Source organism: Hyalella azteca, unplaced genomic scaffold, assembly GCF_000764305.2.
Source record: "Hyalella azteca isolate HAZT.00-mixed unplaced genomic scaffold, Hazt_2.0.2 contig7576, whole genome shotgun sequence".
NCBI classification, from domain to species: domain Eukaryota; kingdom Metazoa; phylum Arthropoda; class Malacostraca; order Amphipoda; family Hyalellidae; genus Hyalella; species Hyalella azteca.
Window position 1 is genome coordinate 138,574 of NW_025937698.1, and position 22,471 is coordinate 161,044.

At 38.2% G+C, this 22,471-nt stretch overlaps 2 protein-coding genes across 2 annotated transcripts; both read right to left on the reverse strand.

Moving 5' to 3' along the window:
• Positions 1-1,774: 1,774 nt before the first annotated feature.
• On the reverse strand, positions 1,775-6,027 carry LOC108681564. The gene is made up of 6 exons (XM_018170609.2): positions 5,954-6,027; positions 4,053-4,215; positions 3,588-3,724; positions 2,770-2,870; positions 2,383-2,487; positions 1,775-2,106 (listed from the first exon to the last, which is right to left on the reverse strand). Exons 2-6 carry the CDS (start codon positions 4,194-4,196, stop codon positions 1,970-1,972), a joined length of 624 nt encoding a protein of 207 aa, XP_018026098.1. The 5' UTR covers positions 4,197-4,215; positions 5,954-6,027; the 3' UTR covers positions 1,775-1,969.
• Positions 6,028-10,559: 4,532 nt separating this feature from the next.
• Positions 10,560-14,999, reverse strand: LOC108681563. The gene is made up of 6 exons (XM_018170608.2): positions 14,903-14,999; positions 12,996-13,158; positions 12,505-12,644; positions 11,704-11,804; positions 11,328-11,432; positions 10,560-11,050 (listed from the first exon to the last, which is right to left on the reverse strand). The coding sequence occupies exons 2-6, from the start codon at positions 13,137-13,139 to the stop codon at positions 10,914-10,916; spliced, it is 627 nt and encodes a 208-aa protein (XP_018026097.1). The 5' UTR covers positions 13,140-13,158; positions 14,903-14,999; the 3' UTR covers positions 10,560-10,913.
• Between the last annotated feature and the right edge of the window lie 7,472 nt (positions 15,000-22,471).

The window sequence follows — 22,471 nt, forward strand, 5'->3', positions numbered from 1 at the left end:
GAGTGCTATTGAATATTGAAGAATGTTCGGTTTTGGGCTATGTGTAAGAATGCTTAGTGCTGGTGAATATTGTTTTGCTCTGGCAATGTGAGAGGATCTTGGATTCTGGTAAATACAGTATTAGAAAATGTTGTGGTAATGTGGAAGTATTCACCGTAAAGTAAAGGGTGATAGGCGGGAATTTTAGTAGTATTTCGGCAACATTCTACCTTCCTGTTCCATACGTACGTAGATTTCGCCATAGTGCTGTGGGGCCCCTTGGGGAAGACTTCTGACGCGTGTCTGTGCTCGTCAGAGGTGCTATTGGATTTCGCGTTCCTAAGGGGATCGTTCCTGAGCGCCCAACCGCTGAGCTCGCGGTGTCTGACTGCGGGTCTTGGTTGTAGGGTTAAGTTATTATGTAGCTAGGATTCTTTAAATTTCCTTGCTCTGTCTCTCATACGCGCGGCCGACGTCCCGTGTAGGCGTCCTTTTGTTCGAGTGTCTTAGTTTCGATTGCTTTTCACCTGTCCCTCCTTGTCACTTCGTCTCTTTGAGATGCTAACGCTCTTCTTTCGAGCCAGCTTCAGCGAGCTAGCCATCTGAGACCTCCCGCCCCTTGTGGGTGATGATTAATTTGAGATTTTTAAATACTTGGGACCTTCCGCCTTGCTGCTACTACTACTACTACTACTGCTAGTGCTGTGGGGGCAACGTCCTCTTCTTCACCTATATATATACTAAGCACAGTTCTACATCGCTCCTGGAATAACATAATGGAGTGAATAAAAAGTTGAATTCGCATACTTCAATGAAGCGCTATAATCCTCACTATACTTATGTTTAAATATGACTCATATTTCTTTGACTCATCATAATTGTTATGATGACTCATCATGACTCATCATAACAATCAGATTTTTGGCCGAATTGAATGGGTTCAACGGATTATGATGATTTCACCTTTAATGTGTTGTTTATCTGATTAACCATCTGTGAGACGACTGCTCGCAAGAGAGTCCATCTCATGATTCGTGAAGAAAGGGAAAATTTTGAAGATTATTTTATTTACTGATGCAGCTCGTGCTCATGTTTTCATTAAAAATTAGCCTATCCCGCATCAATTTCGCAAGCAGTTTGATTTTATACCTTCATTCTACTGTGCTTCCTAGACGCCATCGGTCACTCCTTATAGATTTAGTCTTGTTGAAATAGACATGCAATTTAAAGCTTAAGCTTCTTGCTGCGCAGCTTCTCCATATTGTAGGTTCTACTTTCTCATAGCATGCTGAAACGTGGAACTTTCTTCGACATACTGATAGTATGAGCTTGTAGCCTACATCGACATACTGATATAATGAACTGTGAACTTTCTTCAGCCTACTGATAGTATATGAGCTGGTAGCCTACTTTGACATACTGATAGAATGAACTGTGAGCTTTCTTCAACCTACTGATAGTATGAGCTGGTAGCCTACTTCGACTTACTGTAAGAACGAAAGCAAGAAAATCAAAACATAAACAGTTCGAAGCCGTTACAATAATTATTTATTGCGACTCGGCCGAAACTTTGAAATGATCAAATTTGATCTATGATGCGGACTGCGCCGTAAGCTGAATTATAAAATTGCAGGATAATTGAAACTGCGACTGCCTTATATCGGTCCGTTCGAAAATTTGGAAGCGGCCTATAATTCAAATTATGTCAACCATTCACTTCTCGAATTTAGTTCTAGAAATGAAACTTATGTCGCGCGGTAAAATTTCATAGGAAGTAGGTATCAATTGCAAGTAATATAATCCGCAATGATTTATTGAATTACAAATGTTTAATAGTATGAGGATAGTTTTTAATTTTACCTGTTTTAACCTTTTTCTACCACCGGTTAAATAAAACAATTTCTTTTCGCCACTTGTTGTTGACAGTTCAACGAAAAAGCACCGTATCTCCAGCCCAGTATTGGCTGCGGTGACGGTAACTGGCAGCTCACTAAGCGCAGGTGGTCCAATTGGTTGACTTGAGTTTGAAGCCGCCGTTGCTGGGCAGAGACTTCACGGTGTTCAGCAAGCATGTTGAGTTCAATGTTGCGAGGTCATCCATCTGACTGCTGAACACGTACAGCGAATCTGTAAACAATAAATGTGTTATCTTGCTAGGAATTCTTATCAGGCTAATGACGGTGCACGCTCATGCCGATAACAAATCGAATTGTAGTACTTGGTCACCAATGACTGTCGTACATAATTTCACAGAACATTGATTATACGAGGTCAAATGTAGTCGGCACTCTTCCTAATTGATGCACATACTGTAAATAGCCTCGGACTAAATGTTGTCGAATATCAATAGTAAAATCGCCAGTGTATGTCCTGTACGAAAAGCATGTTTCCAGGCAGACTCACGGAGTGTGTTTAGAAACGTTCCACGGCAGGTCCTGATGACGATCTCCGTAGGCGAGACGTACGCGAGGTAGACGCTTGTTGAGCCTGTCGACGATGACCCCAAGACTGCCAAACAGAAACCAACGATCCAATGGGAATTAGAAGTTAATAAAATTCATAAAATAGGACACGATATAGGAAAATTTATTTTTAGGGATTTTTTAATACATGATTTTTTAATACAACTGATGGCTATCGCATAATTTATGATAGCCATCAAAGTTATGACGAAACAAAAATCATCAGATCTTCGAAACAAAAATTCGTATTTCTTTCAGCGAAAATCTCATTGACGTAGCAATAAGAAGGAATTAAGCATAAACTGCAATTAGCTGAACCGTCACCAACCCAAAGACGGGAAAGGGGTGAGTGAGGTAAATTTTTTCAGCTGAAAGACGCCGTCGACTGAAGAAGACGCGCCTTTTCCCCCATACTCTACTGCGGCCCCCCTGTTCGGACAAAATGAAACGTTTCTTTATGTCATCCTTGTCTCATCAGCTGATGAATTGGGAACTTGCCCTAGTTTTTAGTTCCTGAATCAGTTTCTTTATGTCATCCTAGTCTCATCATCTAATAAATTGGGATCTTGCCCTAGTTTTTAGTTCCTGAATCAGTTTCTTTATGTCATTCTGGTCTCATCATCTGATAAATTGGGATCCTACCATAGTTTTTAGTTTCTGAATCAGTTTTTTTTTGTGTCACCCTAGTCTCATCAACTGATAAATTGGACACTTGCCCTAGTTTTTAGTTCCTGAATCAGTTTCTTTATCTCACCCTAGTCTCATCATCTGATAAATTGGGATCTTGCCATAAATTTTAGTTCCTGAATCAGTTTCTTTATGTCACCCTAGTCTCATCATCTGATAATTTGGGAACTTGAGTTGGGAACTACCTCACATGTTGAATATCATAAGCTCTACAGGAAAATTGATATCTTGAACGAAAAATATTATTTGTCCAATGGCCAAATAAATTTCAGAACACGAACGCACAATGTATTATTGATAACGAGCCGCATAATCAATTCGCTTCGTAATTTCGACTAAATTTAAAGTTATATGATGCAACAGGGAATAGTCAGACGATAAGTATTCCAAATATTGTTTGAAATTATCATGCCTATTTAATTGACATATTTTGGGAGATACATTGGGGGCAACACTCACGTTTTATCTTTACCCGCGAGGACAAGAGTGATGTTCCTGTAGTCGGGCGAGAGGTTTAATGCCTGACATCTCATTTTGTCGTCTTCAGAGGTACCGTCGTAGGCAATCAGCTTCATCCCAGTTACGGGATTCGCTACCTGAAATGTGACAATAATATTAAATTCTTTATTGTATCTATTTTAATTATTGCAACTTTCGTAGGTGTGTATAGTTGTCATTCATCGTTAAGAGGTATGTCATTCGCTATTCAATAAGTATAATATCGTCTGCAAAGATAAACGCATCCGAGTCGAACTTATTACACTTTAACAATTTTTAGCTAGCACAGTTATTAGCCAGTTTTACCCAAATTTATGTTCCCCGAAAATATAGGCTCTGATTTTTATACACAAAAAGTTGTCCCCTGAGCCTTTGGGCCACAAATCTCTGTAAAAATGTTACAACATGAAAAATGTTTCCACGCACATAGTCGTTCCAGAATTGTTGGGTCATCACGTATGGGTCGGTGACACCAGCGCCGCCCGGGCAGGAAGAGAACACCCCTCCCAAAATTTCTGCTGATGTCAGCGTCGCCAGCAGCGACAATGTCACGGCAGCCACGCGCAACATTGTAGGGCTTGGCAAGTCCCTGTGCGGTGATATGCAATTTAAAATATACTGCAAAAATGAACTTATACAATCTGTGAAAAGTATAATGGTTTGTTGGCACCTCTGCTAAACTAGCTAAATTATCAGAAAGGTATATATAACAGATTTCCCTGATGGCACAACTAATAACTGTTGAGTGATATATCTGCGCTATCATTTGCTCTAAGAGAACTTGCTCTCCGTTAGTAAACTTCTATTGAATAATAGCAAAACTATATTTATACTGGTGATCATATTTCTCGAGATAATTGGAGTGTTATGAAAAATTGCGCACAGATTTTCAACAGATGATTATTGATACGTGAAGCAAACTTCAAAATATATGAGATCTGACGACTGTAGAAACAATTTACTAAAAACAGATGCTTTTGAAATTGAAACAGATGCTAAATTGAAGCCATGCTTTTGGGTCGCTCATGATGCTGTGGGATACGAGTTACTCTGGTGTGGAAATGGTAAATGGTACAGGTTCTGATAAGAAAATGTGAAACCCTTTTTTATGTTGTTAATTTCTGTCTTTCTGTTTCTTGGTATAACTATTTATTTTCTCCACAAGTTGTTCTAATCTCAATATTGCATTTTATTGCACGGGCAACAATTAAACTGATTTTTTATTCAACATTCAGAGACAACGGTATCAGACTTGGTCTCGTCGCGAAAATATTCCTTTTCTACGAAATAATAGCGTGATCAAGCATGGAGTTTGCGATGGTTAAACGTTTAAAATTAAGCATTTATTTCTGTACTATATTAACTTCTTAACTAACTCTATTTGAAATCTTTAGAATAGCTGTTTTATTACTCCTGTACAACTCCATCTTACCTAAAGGAGACTTTATTAAATTGACTCAAAGATCTAATTTAAAAAATGTTGAAAAATTTGACAATAGAATTTCCGGATATATCCTTTGAATTCACCCCGAAAATCAGTGCCGTCATGATCGAATGCAAAAGAGGTGCATTGCATTGCACTTCTGTGAATTTTGTACCTGAAGTTCTTGGCATGAACTTAGGAAATTCTTCAATGAAAGTCAGGAGGTGAATGCAAAACAGCCGGAAACCATTAAACTAAAACCCAAATGTGTTAATTATTGCGATTCATCACGCTGAAGTTGCCGAGCTGTGTATTGTAGGCTTCAAAGTAAAGTGACACGAGCGTCAGCGCACAGATCAATATTCGTGCGTTCTGTGTCTACAATAACATTTTTACATGAACTGCCGTAAGTTGCGCAGGGAATCATTTGAATCTGTTTTCAGCTTGGTGAAATGCGCAGTACAAGACATTAACTGATCTTAAAAAATAACTGATTATAATATATTCCACTGCTTTTGTTATGTTTTTAACAGATTCGAAGCTCCCGTCATAAGATTACCAGTTTTTTCATTTTCCGATTTAGGTACATTGAGCAGAACAGATATTACTGAAACTACAAATAGAAAAGCAAGCTTTATAGTACTTTTAAGAAACTTCAATGATTAAAAGTTGACACTGAAACATTAAAATGTAGTACAGCTAATGGATACGAGTTCAAACTCATAAAGCTTGATTTTCATTGCATAAATTATAAAGCTAGATCCAATATTTCACCAGTCGGAGAATTCTAAACTAAAAGCTTCAACGTTGACTCGTTTCTGTTTATAAGCTATGTTGAAACTTTGAAATCAAAAGATAAGACCAGAAATATTTAAAGTTCAACTTTGAAATCAAGGAATCTTACTTTTACAAGTATCGAAATTGAAGTTGGTCAATTTGCACGCTGGAAAAGTTACAATGTTCACCAGAGGCAAGTCAGTGCACGAATGAGTCTCGTATTTTGGTGTACTCACCTCCTGGACTGATGGTAGGGCTACAAAAGCTGCTCTTGAAAAGCAGTACGTCATTATTAAACAGGTGCATCATTTTTTGTATATAATTACCGCATTAGAATCGACTATCGTCATTATGAATTCTTAGCACTCGTTCTAATTTGAATTTGGTAAATCGAGAGCAACCGACACTCGTTTCTATAGCAGATCTGCTCTCGTTTATAAAGGAATAAATATTAAGTCCAAAATGTTCTATCAAAAGACGATTAGCTGAGAGGACTATAAGAACTGGAATAAGGTCTTTCTTTTAAATGGTTTCATTAGAGTGAGAATTTTTATAAAATCACAAGCATGAATACGGATTTTAGGTTCACATAATCATCATACGCAGAAATTATTTTGAATGTTAAATAGAGATATGCTTTTAAAATAAGTCATATCCATAGATCCTGGCCTGTAAGTAATGTAATAAGTAACCGCATACATCAAAGTGAAAGTGCTCAAAAAGTTTTAAAATGTTTTTACCCGAACTCGCGCGTGCGGATTCCGTTTTGAACAAAAAAGTGAACTGTTAACTGTGATTGCAAGCGAGTGCATAGACAATATTTGTATTTAAGAAACACCTAAAAATCACGGGGGAAATATGTACCTGTTGAATTTCAGTTTCTTATATATATATTGCAGTCTTGTCAACGCAAAAGATGTCTCAAATGACGCGCTCCGAACGAAGTTTGAATTGTTCTCTACATAAATTACATTATATTTTCGAATATTTCTTACTAGTTTATAACACTTGACAAGATGAAATGACTTATCTCAACCTAATTGCAATTTAGAGGGAATTTTGCATTATGTGCAGAGAATTTTGCATTATGTAGAGGGCATTTAGCATTACATATGTACAGGGAATTTTGTATCATGTGGGGAGAATTTTTCATTGTAGACTGGGAATTTTGCAGTATGTGGAGAAAATTTAGCATTATGTACAAGGAAATTTGCATTACGTAGTGGGAATTTAACCCTATTTCGAGATTATTAATCATTTTATATAATACTGTAGTCCTCATTCTCATTAAATGAACTTGCAAAAAAAAACAGTTTGGTAATTTTATAGTTAATAAACTTTAATTATTAGCTGTAAAATATTGCTGCCTCTATACGGGTATTCAATTTTTTTCAAATCTATCAGATAATCTTCAATTTCCTCTTGGTTTCTATCAGATTCAAAGAAAAAAACCTAACCATTAGTAACTTGAGATTTCGCCAAGGTGCTGTGGGGGAAGCGTCCTCTTCTTCACCTATACTGAGACCACTGGTGAGGTGCCCTTATTGTAACGCTCCGAATGAAACTTGTGCACGGCTTTCATTCGAACCATAAAGTACTTAATTTATTATTTTATTTCTGATCAATGTTTTGGATCCATTTATTATTTTGTTCCTGCTCGCATTAAACAGTTCTACATGGCTTCAGGAATAACGTAATGGATTGTATAAAAAGTTGAATTCGAATACTTCAGTGAATTGCTATAATATTCACTATACATATGCATAAATATAACTCATAATTGTTTGCAACAATCAGATTTTTGAAGGAATTGAATGAGTTCAAAGGATTGTGATAATTCTACCTATAATGTAATGCTTATCTGAATAACCGTCTCCGAGACGACTGCTCGCAACAGAGTCCATCTCTTGATTCACGAAGAAAGGGAAAATTTTGAAGATTATTTCATCTACTGATGCAGCTTGTGCTCATTTTTTACAACACTTCTCTTTAACTTCACTTCTTGTCTGTCTGTCTGTCTGTCTGTCTGCTACAAATCTTGTAATCGAAATTTAATACACTTCTACCTATCCTATCGATCTGAAATTTTGCACACTTGTGGAAAGTTGGAGACAATGCATGAATCAAATGTCAAAATAAATTATTTTGGAAAGTAAAAAAATTTTTTTTTTCAATATTAAAAAAATTGAAAAAATAATTTTGTCAGCTACAAATCTTATAACTGATATTTGACACACTTTTACCTGTCTAATTGATCTGAAATTTTGCACACTTGTGTGAAATCAGAGGCAGTGCATGAATCAATTAATAAAATAAATAATTTTGAAAAAAATTATATATTAAAAAAATTTATATATTAAAAAAATTGAAAAATTAATTTTTTTAATATTCGAAAATTAAATGAGAAATTCATTGTACATCTGTAAGATTGGAGATACTGGATTCTTTGGAAGTGTTGTCTTTAAAAAGTAATTTTTAAACGTATATTATTCATTTAAAATTAGCCGATCCCGCATCAATTTCACATGCATTTTGACTTTATACCTTCATTCTATTTTACATCTTAGACGCCATTGGTCCCTTCTTCGTATAGATTCAGTCTTTTTGAAATAGACATGTCATTTAAAACGTAAGCTTCTTACTTCACAGGTTCTCCATATAGTAGTTTCTCATAGCGCTCTGAAACGTGGAACTTTCTTCGACATACTGATAGAATGAACTGTGATCTTTCTCCGACATACCGATAAAATGAACTAGGAGCTTTCTTTGACATACTGATAGAATGAACTATGAACTTCTTCAACCTACTGATAGAATGAACTGTGAGCTTTCTTCAACCTAATTGACACTTATCCACAATAAAATATTTTGGCACCCACGGTCGGTAGAGTCAGGTAAATTATTGTGGCAACATTTTACGGAGTGGAGGCTACGGTCCATAAGCTGCAACCCGCTATATAGTAGAGCTTACTCAGCTTAGCACATCACCGATTAATGGTCTGTTCGCCTCACTTCTTTTTGGGTTTTAATCACTGCTATAAGTATTTCATATTTTATTATTGTTAGCTCAGTATACTCCTATGTCTACTTGTTTTAGTTGCGACTATATCTTATTAATAGTATACTATCTCATAGAATAGAATAGAAGTGTCGGCGTTGAAGAAATTGGCCAATGGCCTGTTGCCGATTCTTGAACTTTTCGTGACTTGATTCACAAGGGATCCAAATTTTGCTGTTCATTATTCTTGCCAAGGTGGATAACTTTACATTTGTCAGCGTTAAAACGCAGCTGCCACTTATCAGCCCAGTCAACCAGCCTGTCAAGATCACCTTGCAACTGTACTTTTTGCGACGTATTCTTCACCGTATTATAAATTTTTGTGTCGTCAGCATACATCGAGCAAACGCTAGACACAGCTCCTGGCAGATCGTTTATAAACGCAACGAATAGAATAGGCCCGAGAACACTTCCTTGTGGCACGCCACTGCACGCATAAGTTATATATAAATATATCGACTCATAAGTTCGACTATGTTGTGGATAGTTATTGCGGATAGAAAATTTCGGAAGACCTGGTTGCAACGAGAGAGTAATGATTAAAAAGTCTAGTGTGGAAAAAGATCCCGGAGTTTATGTCGACAAGGACCTGGAATTTTCTAAGCATGTTGAAACGCAAGCTAACACATCCAACAAACTTCTTGGACTAATCAGGCGCTCATACGAGTTCCTAGATGCAGAAGTGATGAAACAGTTGTTTGTTGCTGTCGTGCGCCCGAATCTGGAGTTTGGAAACGTTGTCTGGTCACCGAGATTTGAAAAGGACAAAAATTTACAAGAGAATGTTCAAAGACGTGCAACAAGGATAATTCCAGGCTTGAAGGGCAAGTCCTATGAAGAAAGATTAAAGATTATGAAGCTTCCAAGCCTCAGTTATCGACCTCTGCGTGGGGATCTCATTGAAGTATACAAGTACACTCATGTTTTGTACAAGGTCACCGAAGGATTACTAGAATTTGAAACAAGAACCAACACCAGGGGCTACGGCTATAAACAAAAAAACTGCGTTGCAATTTCTCCACGCGCCAACATTTCTTCTCGCTTCGAATCACCGACATGTGGAACAGCCTCCCCGATGACATCATTGGCGCTCCAAGTATGAACGCGTTCAAGAACAGACTAGATAGAGCTATGGAAATTGGAAAAATATATGTTCAGATTTGAAATGCCTATAGCACCATATCGAACCCGGTGGAAGTCGAATAGCTATTTCAAACTATCGTCAGTAATGAAAAGAACCGGTCAAATGACACGATTTTAGATCTTCTGTGAACAAGGCACGAAAGAATCGGCGACAGGCCATAAGGAAAAAAATCGGCGACAGGCCACATCAGACCTGTGATTCAGCGCCGAGATCACTATGTTATGTTATGTTTCAGGTTCTTTGTTCACGCCATCTAGCATTCAAATTTTGCATTAAGAACCAGGCAATAAGTCCAAGCTATCTCAAACAATCGTCAGTTATGGAAAGATCGGGATAGTATGAGCTGGTAGTCTGCTTCGACTTACTGTAAGAACGAAAGCTGATAGAAAACCAATACATAAACTGTTCGAAGCCGTTACAATAACTATTTATTGAGACTCGACCGAAACTTTGAAATCATAAAATCTGCTATTTAATGTGGACTGCGCCGTAGGCTGGATTATAAAATTGCAGGATAATTGATACCCCTAGGCACGTCTTACTTTTATTCTCCAACTGCCTTACATCGGTTCGTTCGAAAATTTGGGAGCGGTCTATCATTCAAATTATATCAACAACTCACTTCTCTGATTTAGTTAACTTTTGTCGCGCGGTAAAATTCAATAGGAAGTAGATATCCATTGCAAGCAATATAATCCGCAATGATTTATTGAATTACAATTGTTTAATGGTAGGATGATATTTGATTATGATACCTTTTTTAAAATTTTTTTAACACAGGTTAAACAAAACAATTTCTTTTTGCCACTTATTGTTGACAGTTCAACGAAAAAGCACCGTATCTCCAGCCCAGTTTTGGCTGTGGTAACGGTAACTGGCAGCTCACTACACGCAGTTGGTCCAATTGGTTGACTTGAGTTTGAAGCCGCCGTTGTTGGGCAGAGACTTCACGGTGTTCAGCAAGCACGTTGAGTCCAACGCTGCAAGGTCATCCATCTGACTGCTGAACATGTACAGCGTATCTGTAAACAAAAAATGTGTTCTCATGCTAGGAATTCTCACCAGGCTGATAACGGTGGGCGCTCATGCCGATAACAATTCAAATTGTAGTACTTAGTCACCAACGACTGTCGTACATAATTTCACAGAACATTGATTAGACAAGGTCGAATTTAGTCGTAACTCTTCCTAATTGATGCATATACTGTTAATAGCCTCAAACTAAATGTTGGTCGAATGTCAATAGTAAAATCGCCAGTGTTTGTCCTGTGCGAAATGCATGTTTCCAGACAGACTCACGGAGTGTGTTCAAAAACACTCCACGGCAGGTCCTGATGACGATCTCCGTAGCTGAGACGTACGCGAGGTAGACGCTTGTTTTGCCCGTCGACGGTGACCCCAAGACTGCCGAACAGAAATCAACGATCCAATGGGAATTAGAAGTTAAGAAAATTCATAAACTATGGCACGATTTGGGAAAATTTTATATTAGGGATTTTTTAATACATTAAAACAGATGGCTAATGCAGTGATGCATAAGTGATGATGGCTAACACAGTTTTGAAGAAACGATAAAAAATGAATGCATCAGATCCTTTGAAATTAAAATTTGTATTTAGTTTGACGTAACGATAAGAAGGAAGCATAAACCACAATTAGCTGAACCGTCACTAACCCAAAGACGGGAAGGGTGCGAGTGGAGGAGATGGCCCCAGCTGAAAGAAGCCGTCCATAGAAGAAGACGCGCCTTTTCCCTCATAAGGGGGAGGCGTCCCTCTGCTCGCATAAAATCGAATGTTTCTTCATGTCGTCTTAGACTCATCATCTCATAAATTAAGAACTTGCCATATTTTTAGCGCATTTTCTCATTTTTGGAAAAATGCACTATAGTGCTCGCCATGTCCGTCTGTCTATATGTCTGTCTGTCCGTCCGTGCCCTCAAGTTTTCGTCGACGAGAAAATGCGCTCTCTGTCACTCACTGCAGTGAGCACTGAGTTATATTTTTTAGTTCCTGAATCAGTTTCGAGCACATGATTCAACTGAATTTTTTTACTCCATTGAATACACGAGTTGCTGGAGTGGCAGAATTTTCATTAGTTATTCGTCTTATCTTATTGGTTCGACGTCGGTCACCTGTTGAGTATCATAATCCTTTAGGAAAATATATATCTTGAACGAAAAATATAATTTTCCCTATGAACATGTACATTTTATAGCCGCGAACGCACAGTGTATTATTGACAATTAACGAGCATCTCAGTTTATTCGTTTAGTAATTTCGACAAATTTAAAGTTGAATGATGTAGCATGAGAATTTCTGTGATAAGAAAAACTTTAAATTAGTATTTGATTTTACTTCGTCATAACTTTATTTGAAAGTCAGGCGATAAATGTTCCTAGTGTCGTTTCTGACTATCGTGCCCATTTAATTGACATATTTTAGGACATTCATTGTTTATTGTAGAAGACACTCACGATCCAGTTCTTACTCCCTCGAGGCCTAGAGTGATGTTCCTAAAGCCGAACGTGAGGTTCAATTTCACACAGCTCAGTTTGTCGTCTTCTAAGGTACCGTCGTAGGCGATAAGCTTCATCCCAATTACGGGATTCGCTCCCTGAAATGTGGGTATGAAATATAATTCTTTCCTATATCTATTATCTTAATTATTACCACTTCCTTAGGTGTGTATAGGTGTAATTCATCATTATAAGGTATATCATTCATCATTCAATAAATATGATATCGTCTGCAGAGATAAACACAACTGAGTTGAACTTGGTATACTTGAACAATTTTTAGCTCAATGAGAACATGAGCACAGTTATTAGCCAGTTCTCTCCAAATTTACAGTACCTGTTGACCGAAAGTATAGGCTCTGATTTTCTACAACAAAAGCTATCCCCCGAGTCTTTGAGTTCCAAATTCTCGGTAAAACTGTAGTGACATATAATATATTTCCACGCACATAGTAGTTCCAGAATTGTTGGGTCATCACGTATGGGTCGGTGATACCAGCACCGGCCGGGCAGGAAGAGAGAAACCCGCCGTAGATTTCTGCTGATATCAGCGTCGCCAGCAGCGACAATGTCACGGCAGCCACGCGCAACATTGTAGGGCTTGGCAAGTCCCTGCGCGGTGATATATGCAGCTTAAAATATACTGTAGAAATAAACTCTGACAGTCTGTAAAAAATATTATGGTTTGATAGCACCTGTTTTTATCCAGCTAAAATATTAACAAAAAGGTATTTCCCTGATGGCATAACTAATATATGTTGAGTGATAGATCTGCGCTATCAATTGCTCTGTGAGACTTGCTCTCCCTCAGTAAAATTTAATTGAATTATTGCAGTACTTTTTTATTTGTACTGTTATCATATTTCTCGATATAATTGAAGTGTTATGAAAAATTGCCTACAGATTTTCGACAGATGTTTGTTGATACCTAAAAATAAAATCCAAAATATATGGGGATCTGATAAATGATTTACTAAAGACAAATGCAATTAAATTGAAGACATGCTTTTGGGTCGCTCATGAGGCTGTGGAATATGAGTTGCTCTTGTGTGGAAATGCGAAAAAGTACAGGTTTTGATAAGAAAAATATACACTTGTTTTTATGTTGTTATTTTGTTTCTTGGTATAACTATTTTTATTTTCGAAATTTGTTGTTAGAATTTCATTATTGTATTCAATTGTACGGGCAACAATTAAAATTGCTTTTTATTAAAGGTAAAAAAACTATATCAGCTTTGATCTCATCGCGATGTTGTTCCTTTGCTATATAAAAATTCCGTGATCAAGCATGAAGCTTAGGAGGGCTAATCGTTTCAAATTAAGCATTTATTCCTGTACTATATTAACTTTGAACTTCTTTGTTGCATTGCAAGTTTGAAAATAAGACATCGATTTTTTTGCTTCCTTTAGAACAGCTGTTTTATTACTACTATAGTATAACTCCATCTTACCAGAAAGAGACTTTCCTAAATTGACTCAAAAATGTAATATAAAAAATTGGGTATAAATGTGACAATAGAATTTCCGGAAATAGCCCTCGAATTCCACGTTAATCGTTGCCGCGATGACTGAATTCAAACGAGGTGCATTGCATAGCACTTCTGTGAATTTCGTCTTGAATTACTTTGGCATGAACGAAGGAAATCTTTCAATGAAAGTCAAGAAGTAAATGCAAGACAGCTGGAAACCATTGAACTAATACCAAAATGTGTTAATTATTGCGATTCATCACGCTGAAGTTGCCAAGCTGTGCATTAGAAGCTTCAAAGTAAAGTGAAACGAGACTCAGCGCCCAGATCAATATTCGTGCGTTCTGTGTCTACAAAAACCGTCGTACATGAACTGCCATAAGTTGCCCGGGAAATCATTTGAATTTATTTACAGCTTGCTGAAATGCGCAGTACAAGGCATTAACTGATCTTAAAACATAACTAATTTTAATATATTTCCCTTCTGCTTTTGCTAATTCTTTGACAGATTCGAAGCTCCTGTCATATAGGATTAACAATTTGTTCATTTTCGGATTTAGCTTCTTTGATTAGAATAGAAAATTCAGAAATTACAAATAGAAGAGCGAACTTTACAGGACTTTTAAGAAACCTCAATGATTACAAGTATACGCTGAAACATTAAAATAGCGTACAGCCAAAAGATGAGTTCAAACGCGCAAAACCAAATTTTCATTACTTAAATTACAAAGCTAGATAAAATATTTCACCAGCCGGGGGATTCTTAACTAAATACTTCAATATCGATTCGTTTCTGTTTATAAGCAATGTTGAAACTCTAGAACTTAAAAATCAAAAGACAAAACCACAAATATCGGAAGTTCAACTCTGAAATCAAAGAATCTTACTTGTACAAGTATCGAAATTGAAGTTGGTTAGTTTGCACTCTTTAAATGTTACAATGTTCACCAGAGGCAAGTCAGTGCACGAATGAGTCTCATCTTTTGGTGTACTCACCTCCTGGACTGATGTTCTGGCTACAAAAGCATCTCTTGGAAAGCAGTACGTCATTATTAAACACTTGCATCGTTTTTGGGAATTAATTACCACAATAGAATCGACTATCGTCTTTATATATTCATAGCACTCGTTCTAAATTGAATTTTGTGCACCGAGAGCAACCGATACTCGCTTCTATAGCAGATCTGCTCTCGTTTACAAACGTATTGATATTAAATACAAATATGCTTTATCAAAAGATGAAGAACTGAGATGCCTATAAGAATTGGAATAAAGTTCTTCTCTTAAATTTTTTCATTACAGTGGGAATGAATAGGAAATGAAATTTTTTCCTTAAGGTTTTTATGGAATTTTACTTTATCGATGTTGACCGTACATTATGGATTTTATCGCTCGATCGTCAATTGCTTTAATTCTGTCAGGTTGGTGCCGAAGTGGCTTACAAGGCGCGTATGTCAGTTCTCTTATGAATAGGTTACGGCAAAAATAGTACAGAGATAGGGTTGCAATGAAACACTGACACATTTCATATTAAATTGTGAAATTCAAGTTCACAACTTACGTTGACAAAAATCTCTAGTATATTAAAAAAAGTTAAATCAGTTAACACAACTAAAATCTTCTACTTTTACCAGAAAACTTCGAGCCGTAGAATGTTCCCGTAGAATGGTACGACTCACGCAACGACCGTACCTCACGCGCGCGTTTGCAGCCGTATTCTCAGTGGCCGTACCGCAGCTGTAGCCGCGCGTCACTTTTCACAGTTGCTCTTTCTTCATAGCCGTATTTCCCGCGTTATAGTGATGTCTCATGGCCGGTCTAACCCTAGAATTTATGATGACCGTACTAAGGAATAGTGGTGTTCGTTTTCACAGTCGATTATGTTCTTCAAACTCGCTGCCGTACTGCTGCTAATGGTGAATGTGACCGTACCGATGGGAATTGCCAAACAGTGGTCTGTTCTTGCATCTCCATGATTACCGATGGTATAATCGTTGGACAACTCTTGGCTTCTCGCTGAAAGGTTGCAAATTGTATTCTAGAAGGCACCGGTTGGAAACGCTCGACAAGAGTGATAGACCGGACCTTAGACCAGTCGTTACCCAGCAGTCCTGTGTACAACAGGACTGCGTTCCTAAATTTTTGGAGTATCAGAGTGCAAGAAACGAACCCCGATGAAGGACAGCCTTCATTACACTCGCGTTGTCTCGCGGCTGAGTCACAGCCGTAGCAATGCTGTTGACCTTAGTTTCCTTAGTATTTGTTCGGGACGTAGCAGTCTCAGGCCACGATGGATCGACGCCTCTGATTATCGCTCATCCGCCTTCATTTGGGCCAGCTGATGCACTATGCTGTTGCTTGCTTCTCGCCGTCGGTAGTGGTGCAGGGGCGGTCGATCAGGGATTGTGCCCAGGAACACGTCCAGTCGTCTCTTGAAAGTCTCCAGGGTGAACTCCCCTTCTCTTAGATCCCTTGGTAGGACGCTACCCTATCAAAGTTTTGATTCCTGTCAGCCGCTGGCTCAAGGGTGCCTCAAGCTCGCCCAACGGTATAAATCAGCGGCTCTATGTCCGCTTTAGGTTCCGGTTGCCGGAGCGAAATAAGCGCTGAGGAGATTCTTGTGAAATACCTGTCGAGCCTGGGGCGATCGTGGGGCACGCGTATTTGGTACGTGATACGTTCGGGACAGACACGGCCGAATCTGAAAAAATGCGTCAAAAAATGCCCCCTCTCTTCACCCCTTTATGGGGGAAGGTAGGAAAAAACGGAAGAACCGTTGTACATAAAAACGAATAGATTTCTAGTTTCTAATAATGTTCAGCTTTTAAAATCTATAATTTTCAAGTCTAATACTTCACAACATAACTTTACACTACGATTACACTATTTAAACATTACTTGATTACACATCACTCCCACTACGATTTACAGGATCGAAATGAGAACGTGCGTCGTTAGGCGTGCGATCATCACTAGTACAACGAGCGAACTAAGCCGATCGCCGCTGCCGCCCGCGAGGCAAACGAACGTGTATCGTCCTGTGCAAACGAACATGTAACGTCTTGTAATAAACTTACTGCCTCAAGCTGCATCACGTTAAGGCCGGTCCACACGCTCAGTTTTACACACGATTTGTCTGCGCAGTTCTAATCGTTGCAGTTAAAACGTTGCGTGTGGACGGGAAAACTGCGCAGTTTTGAAGCCGCCGGGAAAACCGCGCAGTTGCATCGAAATCTGAGCTACAGAGCATAGATTTCGATGAACTGCGCAGATAAGTCGGAACGTGTAGAGTGTAGATCTGTAGACGGAAGCGCAGTTTTCCGATTCAATTTGTGCTCAGTTTCAATGAGTCTGGCGACAATGGCTGACTTTCGGTAATGTTCTCGGGAATTTATTGCTCTTCTATACGAAAGTTTTTCTCGCATTTGGCGAGTAAAATTCAAGGACTATAGTAACAGGAACAAAGAAAGTGGAGACATACGAGGGCTTAGTAGAAAAATTAAAAGAAATCGATGTAAGCGCAAACAGAGAAAGAGCTGCAAAATAAGTTGAGGAGCATTTACCGTAAATAATTGGAAATAAATAAAAAATCGATTCCATCTGGACCTGGAGAAGAAGACATCTACAAGCCATCTCTCTTGTATTTTGATTCCTCGCATTCCCTAAATGATCCAATCTCTTTTTTAACAAGGCACAATGCCAAAATTTATCTGCCTTCTCCATGGCACGTCTCGGACAAATTTACGGCCGGACTCGCGGCCGGTCTCCCCAAATTCGGCGAGCATGAAATATCTCCCAAAGTATTGAACGTAGCTCGATAAAACTTGGTACACGTATTCATTAGGACCTAAAGGTGATGTTTGCAATTTTGCCTTCATTTGCGAGTTATACGGCTTTATCTAAAAAATTGTCACGAGCTAAACATCGCCGTTGGGAGGTTAGGTTTCTATATTCAAAGTTTCGTTCAAATCTGTACAGTAGTTCTCACGTATCGTCATATATATAACTCACGAATGAAGGTGAAATTCTAAAAATGTTCACGAGCTAAACATCACCGGTGAGTCCTAATGAATACGTGTACCAAGTTTTATCGAGCTACGTTCATTACTTTGGGAGGTATTCCATGCTCACCGAATTTGGGGAGACCGGCCGCAAGTCCGGCCGTAAATTTATCCGAGACGTTACTTGGTTAAGATACGGCGCAGCACCGATGAAGGTATTAGCGCCCCTATCCGAGACGTCTCCATGGCGATATCGCGCAAAACTGAGCAAACTACTCGGATAAGTCGGCACCGTGTGGACGCTCTAAAAATTGCAACGATTTCATTCCGACTTGAAACTGCGCAGACCAATCGTTATGAAAACTGAGCGTGTGGACCTGCCTTTAAACACGAATAATATTTAAACATTTAAAGAGGCTAGCCACAAATTTTGTCCTGCGAACATGATAAAGTAATGAGGAACAAGAACCGTAAAGCTTTGGCCAGGTTTTGTCATCGAGGTTGTTTGACCTAATGACTAAACTTTTTTTAATTCGTTCAAAAAGTAGTTAGGTTCACAGAGCAGAGTTATGTACGCTATGTATAACACTCACGCCCAGTAACCGCCATTGAATAAAACGATCATATTTCACTGAAGGAATTATTTGAACCGCACCACAATATGATGCAATTGTGAACCTCACCTGAAAATATTAAAATTTTGTAGACCTTGTCTGAATAACCGAAGGTACATTGTTTAATGCCCGTTATCAGGCAATTACGCACTGTCATCACAATATCAAGCAGTTTCATCCCAACTCATAGCGACCTCAACATTTAATAAAATTCTTGTAGGCCCTGAATGCATAACCGAAAGTTCATCTGTTGCTTTTTCTGCCAATTAACAGCTTACGTATTAGTTATGTGTGTTATGACAAGAATTAGAAATTTATCTCTTGGAGCTTCACGAATTACTTTTTTACTGCCACGTACTTAGCAAGTATTTTTCTGCTCTTGCACCTCTTAATCATATTTCCATGCCTTCAAGCATGCCTTCAAGTTTTTAAAGATAGCCAATATATAAATCAAGATATTTTTATCCTATAAATAATAAAATTATTATCTTACAACACGTAAGCTTAAAAAATTAGTAAAATCAATTCTCATTTCGTTCCATGATATGCCTTGACAAACGTACGCATGTACATACATGTACATACGCCCTATATGATGAGCGGGAGATGGTCATGGTTCGCTCAAATAACAGCTTCTGTCCACAGAAGCCTGGCCAGCTGCTTTTTTTCGGTCTGACTTCGTATATTCGGCCTATCGAGCAATCGACTCCCGCAATCGGCTCGTGAATACCCGCTGAATGCAGTTAGGTGGCCTCTAAGCGCGTGATTCGCCCCTAAGCCGAATATAGTGTCACTGAGCACAGGTATCAAAACTTTGATAGGGATAACAACCTCGGCCCGGCCACGGAAAGGGATCCTTCCCGCAGGGATTGAAATCTGACCGCCGATCTGTTACGTAGTGGGGGAATCCTGCACAGTCTCCCCTTCCTTCCGTTATGGCGTGTCTCAATCCTGAAGGTCTCGCTTTCGAAGTTTGGTGCCATTCCGGTTATCATTTTCCATGTGTACAGAATGATATACCTCTCCCGTCTTCTCTGTAGTGAGTACAGACCCAGTCGTTGTAACCTCTCCCAGTAGATAAATTCCTCCATCCCACTGATCCTGGAAGTGAAGATTCGTTGGGCCCCTTCCAGTTGCCGTATTGCGCCTAGTGTGAACGGAGTCCACAGCTGGCAGCAGTATTCAAGGATAGGTATTACAAGGGTCTCTGAAGAGTGTGATCATGTGTGTGTGACCGTACATATATGGCGAAGTCGTGGCCGATGCTTAATAATTTTTGACGTTGTTATATCGGAATCGTGGTGTTATGAATGACTCGACATTTCGCGCGGCCATTATTTTGCGGCCCGCCGCCCAACGGCCGAAGCCGTTGCGGAGATAGCTGCCGACCGTACTGAAGTGACGGTCGCCCCAGTACTAGAACCTACCGCGGAGATAGCTACAGACCGTACTGACGTGACAGTCACCACCGTAGAACACCCTTTGGCGCCAATTTTAAGGTCTTTTATAGACGCTTGTGTCGCCCACATTTAAGCCTACCCTCGAAGTGACGCCGCAACAGTTTCGAAATCCGCAAGGGTCACCCGTTTGATGCCCTAGCCATTCTAAACTATAAACAAAACCTTGGTCTCACGGTCTCGAGAACAATATCGTCTTATGCAAGCTTTGCCCAGTTTCAACCCTAATTTCCATAGCCTTCCCACACTTCACAACAGCTATTTTCAATATTGTATTATAAAATAGTCAGAATTACAAACTCTTTATTCACGAATTTGACATAACCACAAGCATGAACATGGATTTTAGGTTCACAGAAGCACAAGCAAAAATTATTTTCAATGTTAAATAGAAATAAGCCAGAGAAATATATTCGTATGAATACAAGAAAGATTGTCTATATAGTCTACATGTTAAAATTTGTTTAAATATTTTTGTTGCGAAAGATCAAATCTCTTTGAACATATGTCGAGATATTTAGCGCTATCTGGACAACCATTGGTTAATAGAAAATTATTTTTGATTTATTATATCCGTTATCTAAAACATACTCTTTTATTTATATTTAATCTAAAGGGTTGACTAACTACGAAAGTAGGCTGGTTGAAAGCTGGTTCCTTAAAACTTGTCAATTTCTGTGATTTATGAATTCAAAAATTTACCTAATTAATAAGTCGATTTATTTCGGTATAGAGAGATGCGAACATCCTCAAGAATAGCTTCACTTCTCCCAGATAATCTGTTATTGAGTCGTCCATGTCCATGAGAAAAATTTAGTGCAGTTTTGTCATCACAAAAGATGTCTCAAAGGACGCGTTTCGAGCAAGGTTAAATTGTTCCCGCAATAAATTACATATTATATTTACGAATACTTCTTACTGGATATTACACTTGACAAGATGAAATGACTTATCTCAATCAAAGCGCAATACATTATGCAGAGAGAATTTTGTGTTATGTAAAGAGAATTTTGCATTATGTAGAGGGAATTTTGTATTATGTATAGAGGGAATTCTGCATTATGTAGAGAGAATTTTGTATCATGTAGAGGGAATTTTGCATTATGTAGAGAGAATTTTGTATTATGTAGAGAGAATGTTACATTATGTAGAGAGAATTTTGCATTATGTAGATTTATCCCTATTTCAAGATTTTAATCGTTTCTTATAGTGCTAAGGTCCTCATTATCTTCAAATAAGATTAAAAATTAACAGTTTGGTAATTTTATGCTTGATAAACTTTAATTATTACCTGTAAATGATTGTTGCCAGATAATTTTCATTTAATCATAATCAGATAATCTTCATGAATTAAAATGAAAAAATAATCAGATAGTCTTAATTTTTCCCCTATATTTCTGTCCGATTCAATGAAAAACGTTTTGTAACTTGAGATTTCGCCAAGGCGCTGTGGGGGCAGCGTCCTCTTCTTCACCTATACTATGCCCGCTGGTGTGGTGCCCTTATTGTGACGCTCCGAATGAAACTTGTGCACGGCTTTAATTTGAATTATAAAGTACTTAATTTATTATTTCATTTCTGATTAATGTTTCAAGTCCATTTATTATCTTGTTCCCGTTCGCATTAGACAGTTCTACATGGCTCCAGGAATAACGTAATGGAGTGATAAAAAGTTGAATGCGCATACTTAAGTGAATTGCTATAATCCTCACTATACTCGTGTATAATTATAACTCGTATATCTTTGCAACAATTAGATTTTTTACCAAATTGAATAAGTTCAAAGGATGGTGATAATTCCACCTATAAGTAATGTTTATCTGAATAACCGTCTCCGAGACGACTGCTCGCAAAAGAGTCCATCTCTTGATTCACTAAGAAAGTTAAAATTTTGAAGATTATTTTATTAACTGATGCATCTCGTTCTCATTTTCAGTGAAAATTAGCCTATCCCGCATCAATTTCGAAAGAAGTTTGACTTTATACCTTCATTCTACTGTGCTTCCAAGACGCCATCGGTCACTCCTTCGTATAGATTGTCTTGTTGCAATAGTCGTGTCATGTAAAACTTGAGCTTCTTGCTGAACAGCTTCTTCATATAGTAGTTTCTCATAGCGTTCTAATTGTAAAACTTTCTTCGACATACTGATAGAATGAACTGGTAGCTTTCTTCAACCTATACTGATAGTATGAGCTGGTAGGCTACTTCGACATACTGTGCGAATGAAAGCTGATAGAAAATCAACACGTTAACAGTTCGAAGACGATACAATAATTATTTATTGCGACTCGACCGATACTTTTAAATGATCAAATCTGCTATTTGATGGGGACTGCGCCGTAGGCTGAATTACAAAATTATAGGATGATTGAAACCCCTATAG

Coding starts and splice junctions, on each gene's coding strand:
- LOC108681564 (XM_018170609.2), bottom strand. CDS start 4,196: ATGTTGCGCGTGGCTGCCGTGACATTGTCGCTGCTGGCGACGCTGACA. Junction 2,871..3,587: donor CTCGCGGGTAAAGATAAAAC/GTGAGTGTTGCC, acceptor TTGTCCGAACAG/GGGGGCCGCAGTAGAGTATG. Junction 2,107..2,382: donor AACGTTTCTAAACACACTCC/GTGAGTCTGCCT, acceptor TATTGTTTACAG/ATTCGCTGTACGTGTTCAGC.
- LOC108681563 (XM_018170608.2), bottom strand. CDS start 13,139: ATGTTGCGCGTGGCTGCCGTGACATTGTCGCTGCTGGCGACGCTGATA. Junction 11,433..11,703: donor CGCACCCTTCCCGTCTTTGG/GTTAGTGACGGT, acceptor TCTGTTCGGCAG/TCTTGGGGTCACCGTCGACG. Junction 11,051..11,327: donor AGTGTTTTTGAACACACTCC/GTGAGTCTGTCT, acceptor TTTTGTTTACAG/ATACGCTGTACATGTTCAGC.